Consider the following 25,546-nt stretch of genomic DNA (forward strand, 5'->3'; position numbering starts at 1 on the left):
AATATAAAATTTTAATGTACCCTCTATGTATATGTTTGATACTGTCATGTATCTGAAATTAAACTGCATACCAATGCCAAACAGAGAACTACACAATTACAGCACAACAATGAAAGATGACTATTATGTCAACAGCACCTGACAACTACAACTCGCTGACAAAGAACCTAGAATTAGAAAGAATTTACAGCACTAAAGCAATGCTTTGAAAATTGTGCTATATATACTGCGTCAGTGAAAGGTAAACATGAAAATTTTCTTATGTTTCCTCAGTACTCTAGCACTGCAGCAGAAAACTAAAATGGTGGCCTATATCTAGTAAATTAAATTAAAATTAAAGTTTTTGTTTTGTCTATGATTTTATTAACTGGCATAGCCAGTCTTCTTCCAAGCAGTAATCAAAAGATGAATAAATAAATAAATGAGAGTTTCTCCTGTGCTAACTGTTTGTTTCACAACATGTATTCTGAATAAATTCACTTTTCACTGCAGTACAGGATCCATTTATCAGCTGGGTTATTGTCTCCCTCTTTATTTATGAGTTGGAAAATGAAAATGCAACTGAGAGGACCAAAGGGCTCATTTGAGATGACATCAATGATTACCTCCCCCCCCTCCCCCCCTTTGCTTTCTCCATTTTTAGTTTGAGGACACCGATTTAGACTGAGGCATATTTTTCTTTTGTTGTTTGCTGGAAGGTAAGTGGGAAGGAAGGAAGCAAATTGGTTTAATGTTCCATTGACAGTGAGGTCATTGGAGATGGAGCATAAGCTCTGATTGTTTCAAGGACGTGGAAGGAAATCAGCCATGCCCTTTCAAAAGAACCATACTGGCACCTACCAGAAGAGATTTAGAGAAATCACAGAATACCTAAAACTGGAAGAATGGATGTGAATTTAAACCACCATCTTGTTGAATGCAAGTCCATTGGGCTAACTATGGCACACCCTCACTTGGTGTTGCTGTGTACTGGTTTGGAATCCACAACAGGCTCACTGGTGCATTAAATGTGGTAGGTGCACTTGTTTGAACAGTTGCTTGAATTAGCATCCATAGCCTAAGTCTGTGTTGACAGACTCTGCAGTTCACACTTAAGTGCCTGGCAGAGGGTACATTGAACCACTTTCACACTGGTTCTTTACTGTTCTGTTCTTGAACAGTGCACAGGAAAAGCATACACTGAAATCTTACAATGCCACACTGATTTCTCTTATTTTATTACCATGTCATTTTTGCCTTTGTAAGTGGGTGTTAACAAAATATTTTATAATTTGGAGGAGAAACTGGAGATTGAAATTTTGTTAAAAGATTTAGTGGAAAGGTCCTACCACTACAAGAAATGCCTTTGTTTTAATAACTGCCATCCAAAGTTGTGTATCATATCTGTTACACTCTACCCTCTATTTCCTAATATACAAAACTGCTCATTTTGAACTTTTTTGATGCCATACTGAGTCATTTTCTTGAAAATGACTACGTAATATGTTGTAAATTTTGGGGACTGAAGAAACTAGTAGGTCTTCTGTGTTTCAGTGCATGAAATATGATTAGCCACTTTAATCTCCTTGGTTCTTCTCTGTTCCTGGAAAACATGGCATTTTCCTCTGGATGTATATTTATATGAGCTGTTCACAAAGAAGTCAGGGGTCATTTCTGTCCTTAATCATGAGTAGATACCCTGTTGTCACTGTGTCACATAGTAATGTGCTTGAATTTCTGGCCATTACAACATCTCACGAACATTAGGATGTGTGAACTTATCTATAAGACTAAACCATAAATCAGATATTCTGGCACATCTGATGATTTAATATTATGTGTACTAATGACTCTTCTCTACCTACTTCAGCTAAAGCTCTGTAGTGTCAAGGTGAACTATACATCACTATTCCTTTACAATAATTAAGGGTGTGGTACAGTTTCATTGCGTTGCATACTTGCTCAATATTTTGTTTGTTCAGTAGACTTAACTTGCTGTGATGGTGTTTCTACCTGTCGTTACACAGTTTCTCAACTAAATCTCACAGAATGTGGCAGCTGGATGTAATTGCAAAGAGTGATGGATGCTTGTTGAAATAATCTATGGGAGAGCTATACAAGGTGGAGTGGGTGGGTTAGATTTGATTTGTGGCCTTCAGCATAATCATCTTCAGCACAGTGGTAAAGTACTGCTTGGCACTGCAGATGCAGCATCCATGTGTGCGTAGGAGGAACTTATGGGTCTGGAATTGTTTGCAACTGTTAAAATTGATGTTTTTCTACTGATTGATTGGAAATCTTCTGACTGAATATTCATTTCCCATGCAAGGTTCCCTTCTCACTTTCTGTCCTTGCCTCAGTCTTTACTAGTCACTGTCCTCCACCTGCCATTATCCTTTCAACTGCTGCCATCCTCCAGCCACCATACAAGCCTCACACTCAGTCTGTTGCTTTTCTGCTCCATCCTACCTCACCCATATCTTCTGTTGCTTATCTCTTTCTCTTAGTTGGACCTTAAATGAACAACCTGCATCTTTTTTAATCATTTTTCCAAATGGTCACATTTCTCCCTCCCCCCCCTCCCCCCCTTTGTTTGCCTGTATATGTGACAAGAAACCAGAAAGAGGAGGAAGGCCACAAGATAAACAGAGATATAACCTTATTTAAGTTGGAAAAGCAGAGGAATCCACAACAAGGTATTTACAACTGTAAAATAATCCACCAGAATGTACAGGACCTGAGCACTAAATACAAACAATTATATGCGTTTATAAATGAAACTATGGATGACATGGTTGCTATTAGTGAGTACTGGTTATATGAAGCCAAATTATAACTTTTTAAACCTCTAAACATAGTTGTAGCTAATAAGTTTTGCAGATCTTCCATCGGGGGGTGGGGGGTGTAATCAATTTATGTTGGATCAAAATAAATAAATAACAACAGCTATTTTAGCTCACCACCACCTATCCCTGTGAAATTAATGTTCATGACAATCAAGAAATAATAGGTTCTGTGAGTGTGTGTTTTTCCTTAATCATAAGTAGATATTTATTATTATTGTGTCCCCCAGAAATGTACTTGAATATCTGGCACTTAGAATATTTCATCAGAATTAGGATGTCTGAATTCAATTACGAGTCTAATAAACTCAGATTTCATATATTTTGTCAAACCTGGTGAGTCAAATGTATTATCCACATGCCTGCCCAAGCCAGCCTTGTTTTCTGTATTTGATGATGTCATCATCAACTAAATGTAAGATTTTATCTCTGTTCCTTACATGCCCAGCCACTGCTCAGTTTGGTTGGTTTATATTCCATTCTGGATTTTCAATTATTTTATTGTTTTCAGCTACACTAACATGAAAAATTTCACTCATTCATTCAATAATACACCATGTTCCATAAATTGGTTACAGGTAATGAAGAAGCTCCATCAGAGATGTGGTATGAGTCAAGTTATACTTTAACTAAGCAGTCATGTATCTTTAAAACACCATCTTCTTTGTGTTGACTGGATAAGTTAAAAGCTGTTTAATATGAACCTTAGTGTTGAATATAATTTACATAAAATATTTCATAAATTATGGTAGGAATGTTTAATAAGACACTCCTTTACTTCAGTTTAAAATAGATTGGGATTTGCAGTTGCCTGCTTAATGTTTGCTGGAAAACAGCTAAAGAATTTTGTACCCTTTTCTGAACCACAGACGGGGATAATAGTCTGTATAGAGATTATTTTTCCTCCTAATTCTGTGGTTGTAAATTTCACAGCATCCTTAGCTACCTCCTTATTAACAACAATTGTTATTAACAAGTAAATGTATTAGCTCAGATGTGCAGGAATCCCAGGTTCCCTGCAGGGTTTCTGCAAGATGTTTGGTTATCACTTACCAGATTTAAATTCTATTATTACTGCACTCTTCCATAGAATAAATACTTGTTTCCCCTAAGCTGTATTTCCCCCCAAAATTATGCAATGGACAGTAATTGTAGTATCAATATCCAATACCAGCTGCCAGTAAACACAGCTAGAGAGATTTGCTGACAGCACTTTAGTTTGCTATCCATCTGAATGCCTACGACTTTCACACTGTTTCATTCAATGTAAGTACATTGACCTATACATATGGTATGTGTAAGCCATTTTAATTTGTTTGAAACTTCATAATATGAGTTTTTGTAATGTTACGAGTTCAGATGTTTGCTGTGAACCATTTTTGAGCCTGTTTTACTATTATCCTGGCTTTATCTGTTATGATGTGTATCAACCATTCACTAGCTTTCTTGTATTATTAGCAGAACCATAGTTTTTGAAGAATTCTCTGGTGTCTTTGGTGAATCTTTTCTGTAGCCCAAGAACAAGATTAGGCCAAGTACCTAACATTGCATATTTAACATTTGCTCATTCTGAATTTTGTTTTTTCCCCTGGCATCATTGAGTGATGATTTAAACCTTAAGATCCTCTTCATGTTTTCCATATAGATGTCAAGAGCCTCATGCATTCTCCTAAACAGCATTAAGTTACAATATTAGTAATATTGTTGTGGTTAGGTTGAAGTTAAACCTCCCATTGCATCCCAATAAAAAGATTAAACTTCAAGTTGGATCCTGAGTTATGGTCTGGTTGTTTGTTGGTAGAGGACTATATGAAAAACCCAAATGTCTGAAAATGAATGTGATCTATCTGGAAAAATCATTTTTTGTCAACTAGTTTCATTTCAATTTGAGTCAAGTAGGAATTAAGTTTATTTACACAGAATATAATTACTATGAAGCTACTGAATGCCAGTTTCTGTGACCTTTCAGTCATATTTCTAGAACGACACATACATAATGAATTTTTTTGTGAAATTCATAAATCTGCAGTATGTTGTGAACCAATAATGAGTCTTTTCAGATCTATGATCTCTGTAATACGACAAGGATCAAACTGAACAAAAATGTTTGTATGCTCCTGTTATTATTGTCTGGCAAATGACTTTATGCCTTTTTAAGGTTATTTTTGCATTTTAAGAGCAAAAACATGGACTTCTTGGTTTTTCACATTTTAAATTTGATTTTATTCCTGTAAGGGAATATTTTAATATTAAGTGCTGGTTTCTTGTATGGCCTCTGCCATAGTGCTATGGGGAGGGGGGTAGATTGTTGTAGGGAGTCATGTGAGCTTATTTGAGTATCTCCTCCTCAGTAGATGGTCCAAAATATTGGATATTACAGTGCATCAATAAGTACTCTTTGAATCATTTGATGATTTTAAAGATGCTAAGGAAGGGAAACTATTAAATAAGTACTACATTTCATTATTTTGGGAGATATGCCTCTGTGTTCTGAAAACTCTTACTTCTAATAGTATATCTGGTATTTAAAGGACTGCTGCATAGAAATCCCATAATTAAAATAAACGATATTTTCATTTGCAAATGAGCAGTATTGACACATGGGAATCAATTTACATTAAAACAGGATCTTTGCAACACATGTTGACCAATTAAGTACAAAGCATTTTACAGGTTTCAACAAACTGTAAACACTGAGCAGAAAAAAATGCCATCCACACAGTACCATAAATTTGTGCTATAATATGTTGCTTGCGTCAGTTGTGGGGAAATTCTCTAGTAAGTTGGTCAAGGATTGTGTTTGGTCAAAACTTTTTATTACCATGAGAAAGGTCTGTTACTTCTCTCACAAATAATAATGGGGCTCTGTTTACTTGACCTACTGAGTGATTAAGCAGTTATGCCACAGTCTATTGGTTGAGAAAGTAGACATGGGACAGACTGTATCAAATTAGGGGATACAGTTTACAGCACTTGGCAATTGCTAAGTAATAACTGACAGTTGCAAAGGAATAACTGCCAACTGCTACACGACAACTGACAATTTGTTTGGAATACCTGATCAATGATAGTAAAAGGAAATAGAGAGGATGGGATGTGTTACCTCCAGCAAATCCTGTGCACAAACACTATGCATGTATTTAACAGTTCATGCAGTACAATATTTGTTGGGGACTGATTATGTGATTCTACATGCGGTGCGGCAACATGGTTGCAAGATGTCATTTGAATGCTTACGATTGTGGATGAGCAGCTGGTTGACTTTAAGCGAGTCAAAGTGTCACTATTGTGGCCACAGCAATGGGTGTGTCCAAAAATCTCATATCATGATTAAAAAAGGCTGCTGAAGTGTGGAAATGTTAAGCAAAAGCATCCCAGTGGTTGTAGATGCACCATTACACCACAGGAGGGTTAATATGTAGCCCTAGTGGCAAAAAAGAACAGACGTCTCACTCCTAGACATATCACTGCAGACCTTGCATCCAATATGGGTACTCGTGTCTGCCAGAACCATTTCACGGTGCTTAAATCAGGCTGGTTTATATGCTCAGAAGCCTGTTACATGCATTCCACTTCAACCAAACCATTGTCAAGAAAGAATTAATTGGTGTAGGGAGCATGTTAGTTGGAAACAGCAACAGTGGTTCAAAGTGATGTCCTTCAATGAATCCTGCTCTACTGTGGGAAGTTACTTTGGTCACCATTTAGTATGGAGAGAGAGGGGAATATGTTACAACCACAGAATATTCATGAATGTCACCAGTACTGCCTAGGCATTATGGTATTGGCAGGCATTACACACAATGGCCGAACACCACTGCGTGTCTTTGTGCAAGGAAACATTACAGCAAAGTGATACTGAAGGGAGATCAGGATGGGATGGGATACCAACAAAGGTGTTTATTTATTTATTTATTTATTATCATCCCAATGATCACATTTGTGATATAGGATTTGTCAGGGTACATTTTAACAACTATATAATATCTTTACAAAATTTGTATCTGTGCTGAATTCATATTGATCTATCTTATGTTTAACACAATATACAACTAATAAATGTTTTTATAACATAATTTATTATGCACTGATGTAATTTCATTTGTCACATTAACTTAAACATATATTTTATACAGTTATGCAGAGATATTCACTTATGCTGTAATAGCGTTTGTCAAGCATGTGGTTCTTTAGAACAGTTTTAAATTTATCCTCATTTTCCAGCTCTTTGATATGTTTTGGTAGTGCATTAAAAAGTTTGATGCCTTGATTTCATACATGTTTCTGGCTTCGGGTCCTTGTTACAGCTTGTATGTGGAGATCTTTACATTGCCGTGTGCCGTAATTATGGAAGTCTGTATTGGTTTTCATTTTGTCCTGATTTCTTTTGATCACCAACAGACATTTCAGTATGTATAATGATGGCATTGGTAAAATTTTCAATGCTTTAAAAAGGGGTCTACAATGTGTTTGAGGTGGGCTGTGGGTCATTATCCGAATAGCACGTTTTTGCAATTTGAAAATCTCATTTAGACGACAATTTGTTTTTCCCCAGAATACTATCCCATAGGATGCAATGGACTGAAAATAGCCAAAATATACTAACCTGGTACAGTCATTACTACAAACTCTTGAAATTATTCTAAGCACAAAACATGCTGAATTTAGTTTTAGTGCTAAGTTCACCACATGGTCCTTCCAATTAATCTTCTCATCAATGTGCATACCCAGGAATTTTGCACACTGTACTCTTTCAAGTTGTTTGCCCTCCATGGTGGGATTTAGGTCGTCCTGTTCACTTATTCTTCCATATTGCACATAATTAGTTTTTTTTGCATTCAGTGTTAGCTTGTTAGCACTAAACCATTTTTGTACATCTTGTAGGACATGGTCCACAGTAATGTGCAATGACTGCTTCATATCACTAACTATTAAACTAGTATCATCAGCAAATAACATGATTCTAGCCTTTCTCTCTGACACCTGAATATCATTAATGTAAATGAGGAACAGCAAGGGGCCTAATACACTTCCTTGGGGTACTCCTACTGTGACCTCCCTTTGATCTGATCTTAGTTTAATTTTTTGATTAATATTTGGTGCTGTAATTTCAACCACCTGCATCCTCTTTTCCAGATAAGACTCAAACCACTTTTTTGCTGGTCCTCTGATACCTATAGCTTCAAGCTTTTTCAAAAGTATGCTGTGGTCAACAGTGTCAAAGGCTTTTGACAAATCTAGATTTATCCCAACTACACTATTTCCCTCTTCCAATTTAGTGATTATTTCTTTTGTGTATACTAGTACAGCTGTTTCGGTACTTCTCCCAGCTTGAAATCCATGCTGATTACTGTTTATCAGATTGTGCATATTAAGATAATGTGTGACTCTATATTTCATTAGTATCTCTAAAACTTTAGAGAAAGTTGGGAGGAGTGAGACAGGTCTGTAGTTTTCTATTTTAAGTTTATCACCCTTTTTCAACAGGGGAATGACTTTAGAAATTTTCAGTTTTTGTGGAAACACGCCCTCGGCCATTGACAAGTTTGCTATGTGCGCCAATGGTTTCGCTATCTGATTAGCTGTTTTCTTTACTAATATTATTGGCACCTCATCTACTCCAGCTGACATCTTGGACTTCAGACTTTTAATCACTTTTAAAACTTCCTTTTCGTTTGTTGGAACTGCCATCATACTGCTGGCTGCCTTGGGTGCTTCCATCTTAATCTGCTCCCCAAGATTCCTGCTTAATGTCTGGGGTACATTTAAAAAGTAATTATTTATATAATTAGGCATGGCATATTTATCTACCATTTTATTCTCCTCATCTTTTAGAATAATTTCCTTGTCTTTGGTAGGTACCCCAGTTTCTTTTCTCACAATTTCCCATGCTATTTTAGTTTTATTTCTGGACTGTTTTATTTCCATATTATTACTTAATAACTTTGCATTTGCAATTACTCTGCGGTATATTTTCTTATACCTCTTTACATATTCTATAAAATCAATATTTGTACACTTCCTCAACTCTGAATTCAGTTTTTTCATGTTTTCACATGATTTCTTAATTCCAAGAGTCATCCAAGAACTTGACTTTATGTATCCAGTAGACTTGACTCTGGTCAGTTTCTTTGGAAAACACATCTCAAAGTTCATCATATAAATCGATGCAAATACACTATATGCCTCATCTGTACTTGACTGTTTCATAACATCTAACCAATTTTCATTTTCTAAGATACTTATGAACTGATGACAGCTGTCCACAGAGAAGTTTCTTTTGTAAATATTATTTACACATTTATCTTCCTTTGACCTTAAAGGGATTTCAATGGTGAGAGCATTGTGGTCAGACAATCCTAAATCTATGTTTGTTACCTCTATGTCAGTTTCTGACATATTTGAGAAAATGTTATCTATGAGGCTATTGGAGGTGTTTGTTATTCTAGTTGAATTGTTTATGTGTGGTGACATGTTGAAACTCTTTAATATGTCCAAAAATTGCCTTTTTTGTTGACTTTCAACTAGAAGATTAGAAGATTAAAAACAGTGTCTAAAATAATTGCACATTCACTACCTACAATAGTTAACCAGTACCTTCAAGGCACACTGAAGTACGCAGTAGTTAAGCCACTATTAAAAAAGGCACAAAAGAATATATGGGAAACTACAACAAAGTATCTCTTCTTCCATCACTATCAAAAATATTTGAAAGGTAGTGACCATAAAAATTCAAAATTTCATAAAAAAATTTGAAATAATATCAAAAAATCAGTATGGGTTTCAAAAAAGCAGAACCACAGTATCTGCTATAAATAATTTTGTTGATAAAATTAGCTCGTCTCTAGACAACTCACTGCATGCCATAGGAATTTTTTGTGAACTATCAAAGACCTTTGATAGTGTGAATCACTCTTTGCTACTCTGTAACCTGGAGAAGTATGGAATTAGGGGCACTGTAGTAGAATGGAAGTCCTATCTAACCAACCGAAGACAAAGAGTCATTATAACCTCAGAGAGAGGAACTTATACTTCAAAATGGAAAACCATTTCACATGGAGTATCTCAATGTTTCTGTTTTACATAAATGATCTGGCACTTAATATTGAGTGTTACTCAGTTTTATTTGTAGATGACATCTGTAATCATTGAAAGTAACAGTACTGATCAAATTTCACAAACTGTATTAAATACTTTAGAAAAATTAGATTCCTGGTTTGACTTAAACAAGTTAAAATTAAACATGGAAAAGACTCAGTTAATGCATTTTAAAACAAAAAAGCAAAATTAAATGATTTTCAGGTGAGTCACAGAAACCAGGATTTGCAGGAAATTTGTGAAATTCCTAGGAATGCAACTAGATAAAGATATATTATGGGGATCTCATATATAGTACCTTGAAAATAAATTAAATAGCCTAGCATTTGCAATGAGGATATTGTACAATGCTACCAGTATGGGCATAAGAAAAGTAGTATATCACAGCCGCTTTGAGTCAGTAATAAGGTATGGATTTTTATTTTGGGGTAACTCAAACCATATGTGTCAAATACTGAAACTTCAGAAAACCTCATTAGAAATATGCACAATGTAGGACAAAGAAAATCATGTTGCCCACTCCTAAAAATTCTAAGTACCGTATATTAAGTGTTCCCTCACTATACATATATGAGCTGATTATCTCTGTACACAGTAACCCTGAGTTATTTGTTCCAAATCATTTTCAACATGATTACATCACCAGAAAACAAAATAATTTTATGCTGCCCACCCACTATTTAAAACTTTATGCTCAGACTCCACATTATATTGGTATGAATATTTAGAACAAAGTGAAAGGAAGAGATTTGTTCAGCATAGATTTAGATATGAGAAACTAGTGCAAAAATGTTACTATTCAGTGAAAGAATTCATAAATGACAATCTGAAAATTTGAGCAGGAGAGAGCAAATACTTAGGACAGTTAATCTTAAAAAAGTTTGTTACTCTTGAAGAAAAATTATTAATTGCTGAATTAAGTAAGTAAGGAAAATTGTAAACCAGTTTTTGTGTTTTGACGAGTCTCCCGTACTGTAAGCCAATGGCTTGAAATTGTATGTTATGAGACAAACTTCTACTTCTACTAAAGAATCCAACTCCAAAGTCATGTCTACATCTACATCTACATCCATACTCTGCAAGCCACCTGACAGTGTGTGGGAGAGGGTACTTTGAGTACCTCTGTTGGTTCTCCCTTCTATTCCAATCTCGTACTGCTTGTGGAAAGAAAGATTGTTGGTATGCTTCTGTGTGGGTTCTAATCTCTCTGATTTTATCCTCATGGTCTCTTCGTGAGATATACATAGGAGGGAGCAACATACTGCTTGACTCCTTCGTGAAGGTATGTTCTCGAAACTTCAACAAAAGCCCATACCAAGCTGCTGAGCATTTCTCCTGCAGAGTCTTCCACTGGAGTTTATCTATCATCTCCGTAATGCTTTTGCAATTTCTAAATGATCCTATGACGAAGTGCGCTGCTCTCTGTTGGATCTTCTCTGTCTCTTCTATCAACTCTATCTGGTACGGATCCCACACTGGTGAGCAATATTCAAGCAGTGGGTGAACAAGTGTACTGTAACCTACTTCCTTTGTTTTCGTATTGCATTTCCTTAGGATTCTTATAATGAATCTCAGTCTGGCATCTGCTTTACCGACAATCAACTTTATATGATCATTCCATTTTAAATCACTCCTAATGCCTACTCCCAGATAATTTATGGAATTAACTGCTTCCAGTTGCTGACCTGCTATGTTCTAACTAAATGATAAAGGATCTTTCTTTCTATGTCATAGTCCTCACTTACATGTGCCACTATCTCTACAATTGTTTGAACTGAACCATACCCAGGCAAAAATCTACACCCATTGTTCACAACAGTGTGACATTTTTATCTCCCACTCCACCTAACCCGTATGATGATGGGTGCCATTGCTTATGTTAGACAAGATCCCCACTGGCAACTGACACATGTGTCCCTGTGTCCAAAAATATCCTGCACTATCTCTTTCCTACTATTCCTCTGACTGCACAGTCCACCTCTGCAAGCGACTTTTTAGCATCAAATATAACTGAATGACTGGGTTCCCTTTGACATTTAATGTCTGGTTCTTTCCTGGTCCCTTACCTCTGAAATTGTGGCCTCTGCGTCTACCACCATTGTTCTGAGGCTGGCGACATTTCCTCCTCGCAAGCCCCATTTGTCCACACCTATAACACCCTATAGGGGTTGAAAACACTATCTGACTAATCTACACTCCAACTGACATGTAAATTTCTTTATGTTGCAAGGCTAATCCAACAGCTGCGCACATTTCAGTCGAATCCCCTGTCCATACTCTTAACATCTTCAAAAGTAAGCCTCTCAAAAATGCATTAAGTGCCCTCTGCTCAGCCTCTCATAAAATCATCTTATTCGTCGTAGCATTCTGTCTCACTTCTTAAGTACACCCAATGATGCTTCTTATTTTGCCTGCAAATTCTTCCACTGTTTCTACACACTTCTATGTTGTCATGTTCAACTGTTCCCTAAAATATCTGGCACTATTCTGGTTCATATAAATCTGCATTAAGCCTTTCTTACATTGCTCAAACGTTCTAGCTCCCTTGAGAGCATCCGTATAGACTGTATAAGTTTTTTCTTGTCCTGTTAACCTGAACTTTGCTACTTTTAAAAGCTCCACATCAGACCATCCTTACATCTCTGCAAAAATTTTAAGATATTCTAGAAATGCTTGCACATCCTCAGTTTGTTTACCATAAAAAGTAGTAATTAAACTTGTGGCTGACAAATCTATACCTCACTGTAGCGACTGCAACTCCACTAGACCACGTAATTTCTTACTAACTGCTGTCATCTGTAGTGACCTCGCTGATAATATGTCAACTACTACTGGTTCTGACACACCTTGTGTCTCTGACTCTGCAGAAGCCTTGTGCTTCCAGATACTTAATCTCAAACACTAGTAATCACAAGACACACAAAATAAAACATATTAACCTAGTTCTTTTGTCAAACCATGAACCATTTCGATTCTCAGCACTGCCCAGCAATATGCCCGTAGCACTTACATGTGAAACATGTCATTGGCACTGATTTTGTACCCGGTGCTGAATGACCTTGAAGCGGGAATGTGTTGTATCTCCGCTTACAGTCGCTCATGTGCAGTGAACCGGCTTTATCGCCGCGCCCACGCACTATGCTCAAGGGAGAGGCTTTGTGGCCATAAACGACTAGAGCGGTTTCGGGACAGGACACATTTATTTTTCCTACCGCTAAAATAAATGTCACATAACAATCTTCGCTAATGTTCGTCTATACGGGTGCGTTGCACTGGCGGCACGGCTTGCTCACCGATCCCGGAGGGTGTACACTCCAGTGACGAGCCGTGGCGCGACCGCGTGGACCAAGCGAGGCAAAAGGCCGCGTCACCGAATGTTCTGCTCCTGGCGCGACCGGAGGCGCCGTAACGTCCGCGAAGAAACGAAAGACAATTTAACGGCGACTGCGTTTACGACCGCGCGTACGCATTTACGGCGGAGTCACGTTGACTCGACGCACGTGGTCCGCGGCGGAAGAACTGGGGAGACGTGTGTCGCGTCGCGTCGACTAGCTCGCACTGGTGGCAGCTTTGTTCCCGTGCGGTCCGGTGTGCGACGCACCGTTGCCGAAATTCCGCGTAACGGTACAGCTGCCCCTACTTGTGTCGACAGTGCCGTAGTTCAGCCCTTCGTGCGTTGGACGGTGCTGCCGCCACAACCTAAGTTACACTGTGTGCATCTAACAGATGCTAACCAATCATGTCTCCCATTGCCTCTGAAGTATGACAAATTTTCTTACTCTTTACTTGTAAAACAAAGTCACATTACAAAAGGAATGGCAGTTAAATACCTTTTCCATGGCTAAAACACCCAACAATAAAATTTACTTGACTTGCCATACTGTAGGCTGTAGGTTCAGACATTGCTCTAACAAGGTGGCAACGTCAGTGAAATAGGACTGGAGTCAGTCAATTAGTTTTGTGCTTCTCAAATTGCTTTATTACCACCCTCCACCACAATTCAATAGAAGCAGAGGCACTGTGGTTGAGGCATCCAGATGGCTACCGTGTTTGTGTGTGTGACGCCCTGCAGTGCTGATAGAGCGCAGTGTGGTAGAGTGGTGGAGCAATGCCAGCACTTTTGTCAGTGAAGTCCTCCCGATTGGGCAGTTAAGAGTGACGGCCGAGATGTGACTGACGTCTCCAGCCTTGCAGCAGCCATGACCCACTGTGGCTGGCATGCTGCGTCCCAGGGCTCGGCTGGCCCTGCGGCAGTGACAGCTCTGTGTCTCATGTCTCTGGACAGGCTGCCCAGATGTGAGGTCGAACTGCGGACTCTGTACAACATTCCGGATGGTGTCCCAAGAGTCTTTGCCCCATGATGGCAATGCTGCAATATTAACACAAGATCATTTCAGTACGAAAGTTGCTAGGTATTTATACACTCATGGGCGGTGCTTGTTTGGGCTTTGCTATGTCCTACGGCACTTCTACTAAATACCTCCACTGTTGATGGTGTTGAAAGGCTTCTCCCTTCTTTCAGTTAGGTGATGCTGAGTCAACTATTTCCACATCTCACCTGGACGGCTTGCCTTGCAACGTGTGATGTCTATGTTGCGCTTTGTTTGTCATAACATCCACACTCACCTGTGGATGGCTCTATTGTAATCTACTTCGTACTTCATAGCTGGTTTCTAACTGAATATGATCAGTGTGTTACACTGGAAAAGCACACAGAAATTACAAAATGTACCTTTAACTTCTTTGGACTAAATCAACCTTGGATGTAACGAAAGCCAATCGAATCGAAATGTTCTCTTTATGCCATCTGTATCACTCTTTAAATCATAATTTTTGTCAGGCTGCCTTGGGCCCAACAAAATATTATGCTCTAGGAATCACCTATCTCCTTTTACTGCAAGATAATTTCCGTCATCAGAAATACTGACCAGAAGATTGCAATTTTTGCGTCAAAGCATTTGAAGCCACCAGAGGTATTAGCTTGATATACACTCTTAAGACAAAAACGACACACCGTGAAGGAATTATCAGAATGGGATGGAGACTGGAAGATGTGATGCACATATACAGACAAACAACTGTATACAATTTCAGAAGAACTGCATGATTTATTCAAGAGAAAGAGCTTCATCTCTCCATCTCTGGCCCTTATGTGAGCAGCTGTTCGCCTTGGAACTGATTGATGAAGTAGTTGGATGTCCTGAGGGACATCATTCCAGATTCTGTGCAGGTGCGTTAGATTGTCAAAATTCTGAGCTGGTTGGAGACCATACTTATAATGCACCAAACGTTCTCAAATGGGACCGAGATCTGGAAACCTTGCTGGCCAAGGTAGGGTTTGACAAACACGAAGGCAAGCAGTAGAAACTCTTTCCGTGTGCAGGTGGGCATTATCTTGCTGAAATGTAAGCCTAGGATGACTTGCCGTGAAGGGCTGACCTCCGTGCTGTAAGGTTAGCGAAGGTGACAATCAAAGAGTCCTGCTATGAAATGAAATGCCACCCGAGACCATCACTCCATAATGTCTGGTCGTATGGCGAGCGATAGTCAGGTTAGTACACCACCATGTCTGGGACATCTTCAGACGTGTCTTTGCTGGCCATTGGGGCTCTATGCATATGTTTCTCCGGCCATTTGCTTGAGAGTTACTTTGTGTGTGTGTGTGTGTTTGTGAGATAGATAGATAGAGAGAGAGAGAGAGAGAGAGAGAGAGAGAGAGAGATGTAATTGAGTACAATGTACTTGAGAGATGCAATACCCCTAAAACATGTGAAATTGTGTGAAACATATCAAACTGTTATGATCATGAAAACCTTTCATAGTTAGAGATGGGTCACACAGGAGAAGCAAACAGAAGAGTAAGATTTCTTGGAAACAATAACAAGCCATTGTAGCACTAGCACCAGTATCCATCAGAAATGTATGTGCGGAACTGTAGGAGAAATGTGAACATCTTAACGCGATAATTCAATGGATAGTACTGCCACATGTTAGAACTACATTTACCAATTTCCACCTGTTCTGCTGGCAGTGTTGCTCTCCAAGAAATACATTTCACTGAAATCCATTCTCCAACATGTCTAGGCTATCATGCATTCTGTCTGAATGACAATCTGGGTGCATCTTAGGTTGATAATATGGTGGATATTTTCAACGCAAAATTCAGTGTTGTCGGTATGACGTTCGTTTTAAATGCGTATGACAACACCAGGAGAAGAGCTTTACACTTCTTTCGGTTCAAATTTAGTTGATTTCTGTAGAATATTCGCTGTTCCAACGCAATAGTGATGTGAAACTTCGATAGTTTGAATTATCAGTCTCCACCAATCGGTTACGATCACGAATGTATCCCACAAATCGAACCCAGCTAACAACAGCGTACCAGTGGCTTGTGGCCAGAGTCGGTGCTTGTGGTTGGATGTAGCCGGGCGGTGACAGCTCTCCGCCGCGTGAGTCGGCAGTGCGACCCTGCAATGGTGGCAGCACGTGAATCTTACGCAGACTATTTGGCCAGCTAGCACTTTCTTGCGTGATTCCCATTAAATGGTTGTTGCTGGGGGCTCCACGCCCAGTAGATGATGAATTTTGCTTTTGATGAGAGCTCAGTTTTTCATCTTGAGGTGTATGCAAGTAGAGTATTGACCACTACTCTCGTAGAAAATATCATACTTTCCCGTCCTATAAATCTGACACGTTCTTGATGGCTAAGATCTGACTTGTAAATAAACATCACAGTTTTCATTCACAAGTGTTGCTGCTACATGGCTTCTGTATATAAGAACGATTTGTTTATAGCAGTACAGGGGTGATTGGCTATGTTAATTAGTGGTAACCACCATCTATTTAACACATCAATTTTTTTTGGTGATGAATTTTACAAGCGTAATACCTGCAATATGTTTTTTTTTTTTTTTTTTTTTTTTTTTGGCTTCAGAGCTAGCACATAAGTATCCACCTCCAGAAGGACGAATGTGTGTCTCTCGATTTTTTAATTTGCATTCAGAACGTATGAGCGGGTTATACATAATTTTCAATTTATGTGAATTTTGAATCCCTGTCATGGGGGTTAAGGTACGAGTGTACCTACTGCATTTTTTCATGTTACCCTTCATTTTAAATTGGGTCACACAGGTTCTGACTGCTGGGGCGTCACAAAAGCATACTAGCGTTGGGAATCGGAACTTCTATACTGCATTTCGTATTATATTTTCGAATGTGGTGTCTCTCCCGTCAGAGTTGTCACCAGCGGACAGCGGCGTGACTCCAGGTGAGTGAGACTCAGATCTCCCAGCCCTGCACGGCTCACCGTGAATGTGGCCATCTGTCATTGGTTGACGGTGGTGCGGTTTCTGCCTGATGGTATAGTGTAGTGGATTGTGAGGCAGTAGCAGCAATCTGAGTGGAATGAACCATAAACAAAGCCAGCTCATAACTTAATTGTTTAAACTATGATGTGAAATGGGTGGGGGATAATTGTTTAAACTTTGGACAGCTGAACTTTAACTCGCGGCAGGCGTCGGGTAACGTCAGAGGAGAATCTGGTGCCCGTCTTGAATTCTATACTTAGAACAAATGATTTGACGGCCACAACTGAAGCTTCCAACCCGTCTGAATGAATAGCACTTTCTTGGATTTTTGAATTTTCCGCCATTTTATTCTTAGACAACAGCCCTGCTTCCACACTGATGACGAAGGAGTAGGGTGAGAACCCACGAGCACAACTGGGCTATTTTTTAAAAGTTTCCACCAATTTTTGAATTTATCCCATTTTATGAATTTCGCGCCAATATTAAAATTTCCCACCATTTTATTCAGAGAGGGAGGAGGGGGCAGGGAAATCCGGTGACTTATCGATGATGTAATCATTGACCTATCCCGCATCAGAACACCCTCTCTCTACCTTCTCAAATGTCTGAACAGTATTAATATAGGACTAATATTACCATTCATACAAGCTGCACATCGTCCAACTGTCACCAAATGCAACGATAATTGTATGAACCAATGCTTGAAAAGATAAACGACGACAATTAATTTGTCAACAACTCGTGGACGTTGGACGAAAGTAATTTAGAAAATGGTTCAAATGGCTCTAAGCACTATGGGACTTAACAACTGAGGTCATCAGTCCCCTAGACTTAAAACTATTTAAACCTAAGTAACCTAAGGACATCACACACATCCATGCTCGAGGCAGGATTCGAACTTGCGACCGTAGCAGCAGTGCGGTTCCGGACTGAAACGCCTAGAACCGCTCGGCCACAGTGGCCGGCAAAAGTAATTTACATATTAATGGATTTGTTTATAAACAAAATTTTCATTATAGGGCACAAGAAAATCCTACTCAGCTACACAAACGATCACTGCACAACAACAAAGTCATCGTGTGGAGTGCCGTGTCACCATATGACTTAATAGCCCTTATTTTTTTTTGAGAACGAAGATGGTCTTGCGACTAAAGTCACATCCGATCGGTAAGTTTCCGTGCTCGAAACCTCTGCTGCTCAAAAACTACAGATTATTCCACGACTTGTTTACAAACGCTGGTTTCAGCAAGAGGAATCAGCATCACACAGCAGCACGAATATCGATGACTGGCGTACGCCAATTGTTGGCAATTGTATAATTTCAAGAAAAGCTTACATTCCATGGCCTCCCAGATCCTCTGATCTGTTAGCGTGTTGTTCTTCTTGCAGGGGGACCTTAACCTTGTAAGTGACAAAATGGTTTATCCAGCATAAAAATGAAATATTAGCCAGTATATACTCTTTGGAAATAGTAACCAATAAAACTACTCAATTTATTTTGTATTTGTGTGTCTGCTGTGAGTTATGGGGTGGTAAAAATTCCCATCAATGAATCAGGAGTACAAAATCTGTGCTGAAAATGTTTGAAAACTCTGCAGTAAGTAAGTTAGCTATGTGAGCTTCCGTTAGTAAGCATGTAGCCTCAGAAGGAAGACATTTCCCAAAAGACTGTTGTTCACACCAAAGACGATAAATATGAATGCATATTTGCAGCAACTTCGGTAGTGGAATAAGTTTCACGACTTCCATGTAATGCTTCTTCAAGCACAGGCAAACAGTCTGTCCTTCCTGCTGCTGGTGTACTAGAAGGTGCTCTAGTCCACTTGACACTGTGTTACCCAGACTACCATCAGGCACTACAGCAACGTTTAAAGCTGTAGAAACCGTAGCTGCCTTATCTACGTCAGAATCTCCTCCAAATTCTGAATCGAAGGGGTACTGTTCTAAAACCTCTGCCCAGCAGTTTAATACCTGATCAGCCAGAACTTCATCTGCCATGGAACTATGACATCTCCATGAACTCATTCTTGTAGATCTAAAAGAAATATTTACGAATATCAGTACGATCCATTCGAAATAATTTATATTACCTCAGTAGCTAACATTTTCGAAATAATAAGTGTTACAATATTAACTACAATGTTCATTCTTCATTACAAGAATTTCACAACATGTAATCAGTGAAGTTCTACGCAAATAGGAACTGAATTCACGACAATTTATTTTTTTCCCTTTACGGTGTGGAAGAGAACTAGCAAAATATGCTTACAAACGACTCCCTTGCTGATTTTATACTTCATAATGTAGAAAATGTTACTGTGAATTGAAGTTACCGTTGTTAATGTCAGAAGATAACAGTAAATCCGTAGGTGACAAATGATAACTGAACACAAACACACTAATACCAATAAAACTAATTGTTTCTAGTAAATGAAGTAATAAACAGCGTTCAAGACCAGTAGTATATACAGGGTGGTCCACTGATCGTGACCGGGCCAAATATCTCACGAAATAGGCGTCAAACAAAAAAACTACAAAGAACGAAACTTGTCTAGCTTGAAGGGGGAAACCAGATGTCACTATGGTTGGCCCGCTAGATGGCGCTGCCATAGGTTAAACGGATATCAACTGCGCTTTTTAAAATAGGAACACCCATTTTTATTGCATATTCGTGTAGTACGTAAAGAAATATGAATGTTTCAGTTTGACCATTTTTTTCGCTTTGTGATAGATGGCGCTGTAATAGTCATAAACATATGGCTCACAATTTTAGACGAACAGTTGGTAACAGGTAGGTTTTTTAAATTAAAATACAGAACGTTTGAACATTTTATTTCGGTTGTTCCAATGTGACACATGTACCTCTGTGAACTTATTATTTCTGAGAACGCATGCTGTTACAGTGTGATTACCTGTAAATACCACATTAATGCAATAAATGCTCAAAATGATGTCCGTCAACCTCAATGCATTTGGCAATACGTGTAACGACATTCCTCTCAACAGCGAGTAGTTCGCCTTCCGTAATGTTCGCACATGCATTGACAATGCGCTGACGCATGTCAGGCGTTGTCGGTGGATCACGATAGCAAATATCCCTCAACTTTCCCCACAGAAAGAAATCCAGGGACGTCAGATCCGGTAAACGTGCGGGCCATGGTATGGTGCTTCGACGACCAATCCACCTGCCATGAAATATGCTATTCAATACCGCTTCAACCACACGTGAGCTATGTGCCGGACATCCATCATGTTGGAAGTACATCGCCATTCTGTCATGCAGTGAAACATCTTGTAGTAACATCGGTAGAACATTACGTAGGAAATCAGCATACATTGCACCACTTAGATTGCCATCGATAAAATGGGGGCCAATTATTCTTCCTCCCATAATGCCGCACCATAAAAATGGTTCGCCGGTCGGGGTGGCCGAGCGGTTCTAGGCGCTACAGTCTGGAACCGCGCGACCGCTACGGTCGCAGGTTCGAATCCTGCCTCGGGCATGGATGTATGTGATGTCCTTAGGTTAGGTAGGTTTAAGTAGTTCTGAGTTCTAGGGGACTGATGACATCAGAAGTTAAGTCCCATAGTGGTCAGAGCCATTTGAACCAAAAATGTTCAGAGTCGTCGCCATGTTCCTGGTGCATAGAAATACGGTACGGGTGCAGTCGATGTTGATGTAGCATTCTCAACACCGTCATTTTTGAGATTCCCGATTCTCGCGCAATTTGTCTGCTACTGGTGTGCGGATTAGCCGCGACAGCAGCTACAACTCCTACTTGAGCATCATCATTTGTTGCAGGTCGTGGTTGACGATTCACATGTGGCTGAACACTTCCTGTTGCCTTAAATAACGTAACTATCCGGCGAACGGTCCGGACACTTGGATGATGTCGACCAGGATACCGAGAAGCATACATAACACACCCCTGTTGGGCATTCTGATCACAATAGCCATACATCAACACGATATCGACTTTTTCCGCAATTGGTAAACGGTCCATTTTAACACGGGTGATGTATCACGAAGCAAATACCGTCCGCACTGGCGGAATGTTACATGATACCACGTACTTATTCGTTTGTGACTATTACAGCGCCATCTATCACAAAGCGAAAAAAGTGGTAAAACTAAAACAATCATATTTCTTTACGTACTACACGAATATGTAATAAAAAATGGGAATTCCTATTATAAAACAAAGCAGTTGCTATCCGTTTGACCTATGGCAGCGCCATCTAGCGGGCCAACCATAGCGCCATCTGGTTTCCCCCTTCAAGCTAGACGAGTTTCGTTCTTTGTAGTTTTTTCGTTTGATGATTATTTAGTGAGATATGTGGCCCAGTCACTATCAATGGACCACCCTGTATACAGAGCTACAGAGATCCGCTACTAATGATCGACCAAGTGGCATGAGGCGACGGCAAATATTTGTATACTTATGGCGCTTTCTCCGAATTTTGCAGTCATCATATCAACCTTGTCGTATATGGCACTAACAAGTATCATATTTATAATTTTGTAGAGAATATGATTTGAGTAATTTGTAAGCTATTTCCAGTTGTTACATATAGAAACCTTCTAGTGAATCTGATATGGGATCTTTAGTTCAAGATTAATTTTAAGCTCTTCAAGTGTCTTTGTCGCTACAGTGGTGGTTATCTGAGTATTTTGCAAATCATCAGTAATATAAATTGCCGAATAGTGCTCGAATACAATTCGCTCTTACTGCGTTTTTGATTGTGAAGACACTTCTATCAGCAGCGAAGCCAAATCTGCTGTAGCAGACTTTCACTTGGATTGAGTTGTTTTTCATTTCCACTGTCTCTAAGATGTGTGTCTCTCAGTCGAAACGCCATAGCCATTGTTAAATAGTTATACTATCAACACATTTGTGTTAGAACTTCTGCATAACATAATGGAATTAAAAGAAAAGAATGGCCTGGTAGATTATACCTGGTGAATTTCTAGAGGAAAATGGGTGGGCCGTAGAACTGAAACTGGGAAATCGCTAAGTACCAATGGGTTGGTTGTTGGACCGCAAAGTGGATAATATTAGTTCCAAGACCGGAAAGTTTTGATGTTGGGTGTTACATACGAGAGTTGGAACTTCAACAGCGGCAACTATTTATTTACAGCTCGTACAAAATAGATACGTGTTTCAAAGTTTTACTGACCTTTAGAGTAGTCACCAGCATTGTGTGTAATCCGTTGCCAGCGATGTGGAAGTTGCAGGATACTCTTAGCAGTGCCAATTGTGTTGACAATTCGAGCGGCGCGGTCTATTGCCCGATGAATTTGTAGCAGTTCTGAAGCGAATGACATGAAGTGTATCCTTCCTGCTAAGAGTATGCTACGACTTCCACATCCTGGCAACTGCTTATATACAATGCTGGTGACTACTTTGAAGGTCAGTAAAACTTTGAAACACGTATCTATTTTGTACGAGCTTTAAATAAATAGTTGCCACTATTAAAGTTCCAACCCTCGTATTAACCTTATTTCTCTTTCTGTCATCCATTTGAAGGCTTTTCTGGCAATATAAGTGATTTAATTTCTCTGATTAATTCCACAATGTTCTCGCTCCTTTTAGTTTTACTTGCTTTTCCGTTACTTCATAATGAAATAACGCCTGGTTTTAGAAGACTGAAACATAATGTTTTATTCTGAACGTATCTGTCGACCGTTGTATACTTTCCAAAGCTATTTTCTGTTATAGAACTCAAGTTGAATATAATTTAACACTTATGAAACTTTGAATATCAGTCTGATTTCACTTCTATGTAAGAAGTTGGGAAGAAAATACAACATATTATTTTGTTTCTCTGTTTTAAAATGGGGAAGAAATTATATGAGTAACAATTACTCTGAGTGGGTAAGGTGTTAAAGAATTTATGAAATTTTCAGGTACGTATCAAAGTTGAGACCCCTGATTAAAGCTGAAGCCAAGAAGAACAAGTATGGCCATAAAACATTTGGCGAAGCAGAAGTTCGTGTGAGAAAACCGAAAGAATTTCTTAGGAAAAATACACGCATTACTCCACCAAAACCAGAAGTAGGTAAGCGAATGTACCATACTCACTCTGTTTAAACAGATTTGTAGATTTGTGTTAGATATAAAACTCAGTCCTGCAGTTGTTTCTTAATTGAAATATGCCACATTTCTCTTTACTGTTTTATCTTCATCTTCTATATAAACAGTATGTACTGGAGGTATAACTAGAAGATCTGTACTCTGCAAACCACTGCAAAGTGGATGGCAAAGAGCACTTCTCACTGTACCATGTATCAAGGTTTGTTCCTGTTCCATTCGTGTATGAAGCGCTGGAAGAATGATTGCTTAAATGCTTTTGCGCGAGCTGTAATTAGTCTAATTTTGTCTTTGTAGTCCTGAAGTAATGATATGTAGCTGATTGTTGTGTATTCCTAGAATCTTCGGCTAACCTGTTTCTTGAAACATCGTAAGTCGGCTTTCGCTGGATAGTTGGCTTGTATGAAGGGTCAGTCAGTTGAGTATTTACAGTATCTTGGTGGCCTGAGTATCGGTACTTAAGCTACACTTCCACGGGATGGATAAAAATGTGGAATCACTTCGAGAAATGCGTGCTTGAACATAAACGCAGATTCTAGCCAACCCTGCACGTTGCGCTGTTGTATTTCACCATGTACGTCATCTGTGCCATGTACTCAATACGTTGCAAGCGTCAGTAGTGATAAGAACAGTATTCTGTGTAGTTCTGACTGCATTATGCCGGAGCTAAGGGAGTTCGAACGTGGGCAAATTGTTGGTGCTCGTACGGTAGATGCTTCTGCTACCAAGGTAGCCGGAGTGTACAGTGTTTCCAGACTCACCGTATCAATGATTTATACCGCAAAGAGGGAAAGCGAAAGACATCCGCCGCTAAGTCACAATGCCTACGAAAGTACAAGGAGTACATAAAGTCTGGGAACAGTTTCAATTATTTATTGCACAAGAACTAAACATTGTACAGATGTGATACATATTACATTTTAAAGAGAAACTGTGAAAGTTTTTTTTTTTCCAAGCATTCGGTATGAGAACCATGAGTGACCCGGCAGACGTCAATACGGTAATCGAATTCTTGCCATACCCGTCCCAGCATGGCATCGTCGACTGTGGCAGTCGCCTCTCGTATTCTCTCCCGGAGCTCTGCTACATCACGTGGTAGAGGCGGTATATACGCCAGATCTTCAATGTGTCCCCACAGAAAAAAGTCACACGGAGTGTGAGATCTGGTAATTGGGGAGGCCATGAAACAGTTGTCACCTTCTGTAGCATGGCCGCTCCATCTATGTGGCAGCTCCGTGTTCAGGTACCCATGAACTTTACAATGAATATGGGGTGAAGCCCCATCCTGCTGAAAGATGAATGGAGAGTCCGATTGCATTTGAGGCATTGGCTCAAATGGCTCTGAGCACTATGGGACTTAACTTCTGAGGTTATCAGTCCCCTAGAACTTAGAACTACTTAAACCTAACTAACCTAAGGACAGCACACACATCCGTGCCCGAGGCAGGATTCGAACCTGCGACCGTAGCGGTCGTGCAGTTCCAGACTGTAGGGCCTAGAACTGCCTGGCCACTCCTTCCAGCATCAGCCATTACTGCCACATATCCAAGCAGGAATATCTAGTGACAGTGCTCTCAGCGAAGAAGAATGGCTCATACAGTTTTCGACGTGACAAGGCACAAAAAACGTTTACATTTGGGGTATCACGCTCAAATTCAATGCATTCGTGTGGATGCTTTGTACCCCAGATTCGACAATTATTGCTGTTCACTTTCCCATTAGTGTGAAAAGTGGCTTCGTCGGAAAAATTAAGCGATCAACAATGCCATCCCCATCGTCATTCAATTGTTGCAACTGCAAACAAAACTCAAAACGCTTGTCTTTGTGGTCGTCATTGAGCTTCTGCACTAGCACCAATTTGAATGGTTTCATAGACAGCTTCTGCCTCTGGACTATCCACATTGTCATTGGAGCCATTTTGAGTTCACGGGATGCACGACACACCAATTTCTTTGTACTCCTTATGAATGCCTCTCATACGCACTCCACATTCACTTATACCACAGGAACATCACACTGGAACGTCTGCTTCCCTTTGCCAGGCACAAGCAACCCGCCGTAACGAATTTGTTGCGCCAGTGGTAAATGGCCTTCCTTTTTACCGTGCTTTGTTCTAAACATCCGTTGAACAGCTGTAGCGCACTTGTTATTGTCGAACTCCAACATACAGAAAGCTCGCTCCGCACCCGAACTCGCCATGTTTGCGACTAGCTCTGCCTATCGGCAA

At 39.5% G+C, this 25,546-nt stretch overlaps 1 protein-coding gene across 3 annotated transcripts in view; it reads left to right on the forward strand.

Annotated features, from left to right (window-relative positions):
* LOC126253212 (enkurin) overlaps positions 1–25,546 on the forward strand; it is a 102,096-nt gene that overhangs the window by 39,693 nt on the left and 36,857 nt on the right. For all 3 annotated transcript variants that reach the window (XM_049954391.1, XM_049954393.1, XM_049954392.1), the window contains one exon: positions 23,136–23,287. In XM_049954391.1, the coding sequence (XP_049810348.1) occupies positions 23,136–23,287 (152 nt within the window). The remainder of the gene's footprint in view (positions 1–23,135; positions 23,288–25,546) is intronic.

The sequence above is a fragment of the Schistocerca nitens genome, chromosome 4 (genome assembly GCF_023898315.1).
Source record: "Schistocerca nitens isolate TAMUIC-IGC-003100 chromosome 4, iqSchNite1.1, whole genome shotgun sequence".
Lineage (NCBI taxonomy): Eukaryota > Metazoa > Arthropoda > Insecta > Orthoptera > Acrididae > Schistocerca > Schistocerca nitens.